The 8,341-nt window shown below is 39.0% G+C and overlaps 1 protein-coding gene across 1 annotated transcript; it reads left to right on the top strand.

Annotated features, from left to right (window-relative positions):
- The first annotated feature begins 1,904 nt into the window (after window positions 1-1,904).
- LOC147857501 (ubinuclein-1-like) lies at window positions 1,905-7,958 on the top strand. The gene is made up of 13 exons (XM_087327212.1): window positions 1,905-2,138; window positions 3,214-3,294; window positions 3,555-3,650; window positions 3,734-3,807; window positions 4,911-5,520; window positions 5,863-5,962; window positions 6,054-6,154; window positions 6,238-6,321; window positions 6,436-6,567; window positions 6,700-6,840; window positions 6,918-6,965; window positions 7,068-7,169; window positions 7,320-7,958. Exons 1-13 carry the CDS (start codon window positions 1,920-1,922, stop codon window positions 7,794-7,796), a joined length of 2,265 nt encoding a protein of 754 aa, XP_087183338.1. The 5' UTR covers window positions 1,905-1,919; the 3' UTR covers window positions 7,797-7,958.
- Window positions 7,959-8,341: the final 383 nt, after the last annotated feature.

The following is an 8,341-nucleotide window of genomic DNA, read 5'->3' as shown; positions in this document are numbered from 1 at the left end:
ATATGACCTATGAGACCAAAAATATTAGTGTGAAAGTGAGTAGTGACTCTCGATGTTCAAGAACTTTACCAATGAATGTTGCAATCGAGAGTGAACATTGTGGTTGTGAGAGGAATTCATGCAAGGATTGGGCTCGGTCAAAGAGATGTGGAAAGTATGGCCGAATATGATCAAACGCAGAGCATTGTATCAAAGTGTGATACTTAGACTCGCAAACTTGTTTAGGGCAAAGTGTGTATAATCGACCACTCTCATCACGTGTGCCCCAACGCCCTGTCTCACATCGCAATGCATGTGAGCTAAGCCGAATGGAAGCAATGGTTCGAATGGCAGATAACGGTATGGGCTCTAACATGCATCGATGTGTACGATTTCCCCGTTCCGCAAAGAATATGGTTTTGTAGTTAGGTGCAACATGTGTAGTATAATGTGTGAAGTGTGAGCCTCCACATTTGTCCCATGTCATGATACATTGGCGTTGCAAAAAGGCCTCATTTACAGAGGAATCTAATGATGCATCATGAAGCTAGTGTTTCGCATCCCATCTACCAAACCAATTTTCTATATCTTGCATCCAACCGGAACACAAAAATTTGATTTTACGCGTCTTTTGGATATTTTTGCTTGCTTCCCACGCAATTCTAGGAAGTCGATGTGAGGGACTTTTTTGAACCTTAAGCATGTATTCAACAACCCTTTCCATGGCCATAATCTCAATGGGAAGCGATCCCGTCTCAAGGAGGAGGAGGGTGTAGGGCGCTTGTTTCTTAACTTGTAGAAACTTTGTAAGAGAGAGAGAGAGAGAGAGAGAGAGAGAGAGAGAGAGAGAGAGAGAGAGAGAGATTTTGTTATCGTCTTTGCAGGTCAAATATGATGTATGAGACAAAAAATATAACATTTTCATGAACTTGATGTTCAAGAACTTTACTAATAAATGTTGTAATTGGGAGTGTACACTATGAATGTGAGAAAAATTCATATTAGGATTGGGTTTTTTGTTGAAGATGTGTGGAAAGCATAGTCAAAGGAAGAGCATTGTATCAAAGTGCGACACTTATATTCTTGAACTTGTTTAGGGTAAAAGGTGCATAGTCTACTATTCTCATCCATTTGTACCCCCAAAACCTCGTCTCGCATTGTAGTGAGTGTGAGCTAAGAAGTTGTACACAAACAATGTGATGGACTTTAACATGTATTGTCGTGTGTGGTTTTCCCATTCAAAGAAGAACATGGCCTTTATAGTTAGATGTTATGTAGTATAATGTGTGAAGCGTCAGCCTCCATATATTTTGATACATTGATGTCGCAAAAAAGGCCTCGTCCGCACAGGACTTTATTGATGCACCATGATGCATTCCATCTTCCAAAACCAAATTTTTTTCCATAGCTTGCATCCAATCGGAACACAATGTTTTGCACGAGTACAAACATATTAGTTTCAAGTGGCGAACCTTGGTCTCGGGCCTCAATCTACTCTTATGTGATAACGATGAGAGGGAAAAAAGAGAGAGTGATTAATGCAATGACTTTATTCACTTTAACATACATACATGATTAATCTCTTCACTTGAAGCATACATTAACATAAAGAGAAGAAAACTGAAGGAGAAGAAGAAGAAGAAGAAGACTGAAGAAAGGCTTTATTATTGATTGATTGATTGAATGATTAATTAATGGTAATGGACACATCTTTTTCTGTTGCCTGATGATGATGATGATGATGATGATGATGATGTTGTCACGCGTGTCATTCCATTCCTCTGCGAAGAAAACAGATTTGGTTCCTTCGATCCGAGCCTGCGAATGAATGCCGGCGGAAGCATACATAATAGTAGCCATCCATGGCGATTTTAGCAGGCAGCAGCGACCCTGGATTTCAACAGGCCTCCGCCTCCGCCGCTCTGTCGATCTGCAACACCATGCCTTCTTCTTCTTCTTCTTCTTCTGCTGCTGCTGCTGCTGCTGCTGGTCGTCGAGCGAATCGGTTCTACGTGGAGATGAAGCCTGGTGAGACGACCTTCGTTTCTTGGAGGAAGCTGGTCAAGGATTCCCACAGGGGCACCAATCCTAATGGCAGCAGCCCGTCTCCTACCCCATTCGGTGCTCATCCTGCACTGGAAGCGCGGATGGCCCCTGAGGTAAGCCTCCATTCTCTCATCCTCGGCTAATCCTTCATGGAACCAGCTCATTCCACCTGATCTGAATGCGTGTGGAAGAGAATATCTATAGTTCACAGGATCATTGTAGGATTCATCCGTCATCCTGTTAATACCGAATAGATCCATGACAGATCTTCAGTAGTGTTACTAAACAAAAAGGCACTTTGCCTTATAATGGGTCGAGAGGGGATGCAAGGCTCCAATTTATGATCCCTTGTTGGTTACCAAGGATAGTATACCATTATATCAACGGGTCTCTGAACACTTAAAATGGAACAATCAGATTATCATAATAGACTATAATGTCAAGCAAATGTGGTGTGCTCATGGTAAAAAAAAAATCCTTTGAACTATTCCATGGATTCCAATGGAAGAGGGTAGTCTTCGCTGAAGTCTAATCAAGGTTGACAATGAGCCGGATAAAAATCGAAATGAATATCCTCTTGTATGAAAGAAGAGATTTGAAAATTTACGACATTCCAGTATGGTAGCTTATCTTGCAGATGCTGACCTCTAGAACGTGCACATAATTTATGGTGCTGACATACTCCCAGACTGGTGAATTTTTTAGAGTGTTTGCAAATCTGGGATGATATGCATAGGATAAGGGCATGTAAGTAAGAGTGCCACACAACCGTGGCTTGGCTAATGTCTGCAGCTTGGATACCTCAGATATGTTACTATCCCTTTTCAAGAGAAAATTTTCATCTTGTAAAGATGGCACGAGAGCATGGATAAACTAACTGGTTGACAAATCGAAGCCCATGGTAGGTCTCTGTATGGGATGGTCAATGACTTGCGTAATGATTCTAGTAATGGACATGTTTGCCGTTTCAAATACATGCTAAGATACTTTAGATGGTCACCTTTCTCTCTAGAAATAATGGTGGGTTGTTGTATGTGTGAATTTTGAGTATGAAGATGATAAAAAGTCAGAGAACAATCTGCAAAATGTTCATTTTCTATTGTAGAATAAGTTTTTCTCTAAACTGTGTCTTATTTTCAATACTATCATATGAAGAGATATGTTAAACTGTAGTTGATGGCATTTTAGGTAGTAATACAGAAGGATCCTCTCCCCCCTCCTGCAAATCGTTTCAACTCTGTCATTGAGAAGATCGAGAGAATATACCAGGTAAGTTTAAGATTCAAAACAAATTCTTCCGATGATATTTTCTCTGAAGAATGCTCAGAACACTCACTTTTCTCCTTTTTTTTCCTTAATAAAGTTGATTTTCTAGACATTGAGGTAGCTATTGAAGGCTATGTGTATGTTATATGGGATGCTTGGTGTCACAACAAAATTTTGAATCCTGTGTCTGATAATAGATTTTGTTTTAACAATGAATCAACTGGTGGCTTCTCTCTCAATGTAATGTGGCTTTAATTTTGTAGGGAGAAGATAGTTCTGATGGAAATGATGCACTCAATGGTTTTCCTGATGATGATCAATATGATACTGGTGACTCTTTTATTGATGATGGGGATCTGGTATATAAATTTATCCACTGATATCGCCAAGCTTATTTATATTCATTCTTCTGCACTCTAAGCAAATTCTTTGATTTCTGCAGAATGAGTACTTTTCTGTTGACGAGGAGAAGTTAAAGCATGATGGTTTTTTTGTGAATCGGGGCAAGTTAGAACGGTACCTTTTTGTCTTACATATACTTGTGTCACACAGTTCATGTGTAAGTTTTAATGTTTTTCAAAAAGTGACTACTACTCTATGCACTATATCTAAAACTCACAATAAATTGGTCTGTAGCATTTGGATATCGTGGCAAACACATTATTGCGGAATGATAGCACATATGTATACAGCTGCAAGATGCTACAAAACAAACATAACATGGGGAAGGATAAACGAATATGAAGTGTTAGATGCTACATTATCTACCTTTGGCAACGTATTTGCGAAGCAAAGTTGGCCACTTCTTTCTGGAAGCTGGTTAAGGAATTGTAGATTTGATACCTAGACTCAAGTGGCTTTGAGGATCGCAGAATCAAGATTGTTTGTGCACTATTCAATTCTAATGGTTGAGTTATGCCATTGTCATTTTCCCTGCTGTAATAGTCGTCTAATTGGTAGCTTCCTTGTGGTGTCCTCATTGTCCATTGTGTTTGATGTAAGGGGCTGGTTTGCCAGTAGGCTAGCATCTGGCCCACTTGCAACCTTGAATTTTGTAGAACCCAGAAGGTTTATATATGTGTGCTAGGTAACCCTTGTCACTAATTCATGCAGGAGCCTAGTGATGGGATGAACTGTGGCTGTTTAAAATATGTCACTTCTGCTTAGTTGTGTCCGTCCTCCAAATTCACCTTCTGTATGCTTCCTGAGGAATTAAATTCGTTAACTGATACTACAGTTACAAGTGGTGGATTAAAATTCTCGCGTTGATTTGTGATTGGTGGTGCTCCTTTCTCTGGTAGGACGATAGTCTCTGACCCACGCGATGGATGGCTATGTTGATGGGTTTGAGATTGTGAGGCCATTAGTTAGATACACTGATGTGAGGTGCAGTTTAGGAGAAGTGATATATGGTATACTAAAGATGAGTAGAAGTATGGGCTCAAAAACTAATGTGACATTTAGTTCAGGAGAAATGATGTGCGGTGTACTAAAGATGTTTGAAAGAATTGAACTCACAAACTTATGTTGATATGATAGCTTAATAACTTATCACTAAGGTAAGTTCATTATGATAGAAAAGAGAGGGAGAGAGAGAGAGAGTCTTGCATTTGTATCAGGACTGAAGCAGTTGCTCCACCTATAGCTGTCCCTAAAAAACGAAAAAGGAGAGACATCAAGAAATTAGGTAACGATTCTAATGAAGTCACTTCAAAGCAGCAGTTGAATACAGGAATAATGCTGAAATCTGCTGTATTGAGCAACACTCCATCGACAGTTGGATCATCAGATTCTTCTGACAAGGATTTGTTTGCATTAACTTCATCAAGCAAAGGCATACCGATTAAGAAAAAAGGCTGTCTAGACTTTACAGTAAGGCACACTGGTGGAAAATCTTCCAAGATAAACCATCATTGTGAAATTCAAGCTAATAATCATGCTGACAGAGTTAAAAATTTGGCCAAGGAGCGAACAGACCATAGGATGTTCTCCAAATGTGACTCAGCAGAGAGGCCAAAGGAACAAACATGTACTATAATCAAAACAGAGTTCCAGTCAATGAAGGATGTTGATTCACCTGGTTTCTTGAAAAGGAGTAGCAAAGAATTGGAATCAAAAGACACAGGAGTCTTAGTTTCAAACAAAATCAAGTCTGCTCCAAAAACAAGTCAAGATGAAGATTCCAAGGAACTCGTGACAATTGCATGCAGAATGCAACTTGGCAATTCGGCAAGTTACTATCCGAGTTTCGGAAATTTTATCACTATTTATATGTCATTTTTGGATCATAAGTTTCTGTTTGTATCATTTCATATTCTCTTTCTTCTGTCTATAATGTCTATATATGATATTTCTGGATCATAAGTTTCTGTTTGTATCATTTCATATTCTCTTTCTTTCTGTTTGCCGTTCAATTTCATCTATTGATGAATTCCTGTTCTTTTTGCAATATTTTTAATTTTGGACAAGTTTATTTGAATTCTTTGTAATATAGTTTCTCAAGGGTCTCTCTAATTTCAAGTGTAACTTCTCTGTAATTCCTAATGTAAGTTATCTGTTTAAAAATTGCAGAGTTTATCTTCTACAGTTGGTAAAGATGTTAGTCCCGTACGCTCAAAAAGCACAGCACTTCAAAGAGCATTACAAGACCTGGAAAGGGGAGTTGCTCAGTGTAGGCCCTTTATAACTTGAGGTTCTTAATCAAATCTTACTATTTAGCAAATTAGTCAAGGTAATAAAGTTTTAAGGCCAATGGAATGCAGTATGTCCTCCACTATTGACCCTAAGGGAAGCTGAACAAGGAAAGAGAAACAGACTACCACAAGATATAAAACAAAAGCTGGCCAAAGTTGCAAGATTAGCAGTATGCATCAATCATTGTTTTTATATTTTTCTTAACCTGAGAGAGTTCAACTGCAACTTTTATTCTTGTTCTTTTATATGCAGGCAAAACAAGGAAAACTTACAGATGAATTTATTGATAGACTTATGGGGATATTGGGGCATGTAATGCAAGAGAAGACATTAAAGGTATGTCCATGTTGTTCTTGGATCTTTCTCAGGTGTATGTAACGAATAGCACTTACTAGTACACAACTCGAGAGCATTTCCTCGCAATTTGATTTTCTTCTGTGACATTCGCAGAAAAACTTGAAGGAAATGATAGAAGTGGGTTTATCTGCTATGCAAGAAAAGGAGGGCCGATTGCAAGATATTAAATGGGAGGTTACACAAATGGTGAAGTCAAGAGTTCATTCATTGCAAGGACAGCCACAGGTTTTGTATATCATGAAATTCTGCTCTATGATGCAATCCTGCCCTTCTGTTAATACTGGTGCATTCCTTCAGTATTGTCTTTTTGGTTAATGCAAGTGCCTTTTTCTGATAATGAGTACAAACTTTCTTTAGGATGTGGAACCTCGGGATTTGTCATCCGACGATTTCCAGACACAAGGGACGTCTGCAGAGAAACCAAGCATGGATGGAAGATATCAGTGGGATAGTGCTACGGAGGACAAGATCTGTGATTTATATGAACAATACATAGAGGTTTACATGTTCCAAATTTTTTTGCATTGCAAGGATGGGAATCATTATTGTGACTAACATTCCTTGTAACCATCTAGGGTATGGATGAACATAAAGGTCCACAAATAAGGAAGCTTTATGGGGAGGTTAGTCTGTGATAAGAAATTGGCAGATTTAGGATATTGATCTAGATAATATGAAGACATCATAGTACTAAGCTGACTTCCTTTCTGTTCCTCATGGCTCAGCTTGCAGAGCTATGGCCAGATGGGTGGATGGACAATAATGGCATTAAGCATGCTGTTCAGCGAGCCAAGGATCGGAAAAAGAAACAAATTAAAGCTAATATTGTACGTAAAGACCTTTTTGCCCCCCCCCCCCCCCCCTCCAAAAAAAAAAAGAAAACAGAACAAAACAAAAGCACAACACAAAAACAAAAAGATCCTTCCTTATACCTCTTCGATTGACTGAGCTCCTATCTGTTAACATGAAATGTGCAGGCAAGAGAAGAGATTAAAAAGAGGCAGAGGCTGGGTTATAAACAAGTAGAAACTGATATGGAAAGGTTTCCATTACTGGATTTGAACCTTCCAGGCATAGACAACTCTTCATATGAGAAAGCAAAATGCAGTGGTGTCCACACCAGCTCAGAATCAAATCTGGGGGGTCAGTTGCCTTTGTCTAGTGTAGCAAAGAATCATCAAGTAATTAAAATATCTCATGGCAAGAGTTTTGGTAGCATTGAGAAGATGAGCAAAGTAGAGGGCCATCCTTTACTTAAGAAAAAGGTAAAGCGGAAACTTGAGAAAAGTGTAATGGATGCTCTGGGAAATGCATCACACGGCAAGGCAATGACCTTTGAAGCTCCATATTGGAAGATGGGCATTCAACCTCTTGTGGCGCTACCAGCACAACCTCTACATCATGGACATTTCCTGCATAGTGAAACAGCTGCAGCAGAGCATAATACCAGCTAAAACTTCAAAATTCTTTTCTTTTTCTTTCTCCTGGAGCTATTTTCCGGATGCTGTAAACAACGTTTGGGGGGGGGGGGGGCTTATTGTTTATATTTCACATTGTATAACGCTAGATTTTGGGTGTTCTATTTGTGCAAGAATCAAAACTTTTTGGAAAATCAATCCCTTTTTTGTTTTTAACGATACAGCCATTGATTGGTGCTCAAGAAGCAGCATGAACTAGGCTGGGTTCGCTATTTATTACATTGCGCATTTAAGAGTTTGAGTATGGAATGGACTGTTGTGGTAATCCAACATGCCATCCTTCATTTGGTGGAATCATCCTAGAGATGGTGATGGATAGAAGAGGCCTCACATGATCTTGATCAATCATAAGTCTGTCTAGGTATACGATGATAGTAGAGACATCTCTTCTATATTAAGACTACCTTGATTTTGGAAGGTTCTCCCTATCATGTTATCTTTTGGGAAAATGTGTGCAGAATGTTAACATGTAGCTATAGTTGCAATGGAGAATCATAAAGCACAAGATACCTTCATAAAGC

This window comes from Azolla caroliniana, unplaced genomic scaffold (assembly GCF_043228905.1).
Source record: "Azolla caroliniana isolate FFs.n. ecotype wild unplaced genomic scaffold, voAzoCaro1.0.p SCAF_11, whole genome shotgun sequence".
In the NCBI taxonomy this organism is placed as follows: domain Eukaryota; kingdom Viridiplantae; phylum Streptophyta; class Polypodiopsida; order Salviniales; family Salviniaceae; genus Azolla; species Azolla caroliniana.
Note: the sequence above shows the minus strand (reverse complement) of the source record. Positions and strands in the feature narration are given on the sequence as shown.

Bases quoted from the DNA above. Each gene is read 5' to 3' on its own strand.
- LOC147857501 (XM_087327212.1), top strand. From the start codon at position 1,920: ATGCCTTCTTCTTCTTCTTCTTCTTCTGCTGCTGCTGCTGCTGCTGCT. The intron at 2,139-3,213 runs GTAAGCCTCCAT...ATGGCATTTTAG, and splicing joins AAGCGCGGATGGCCCCTGAG to GTAGTAATACAGAAGGATCC. The intron at 6,966-7,067 runs GTTAGTCTGTGA...CTCATGGCTCAG, and splicing joins TAAGGAAGCTTTATGGGGAG to CTTGCAGAGCTATGGCCAGA.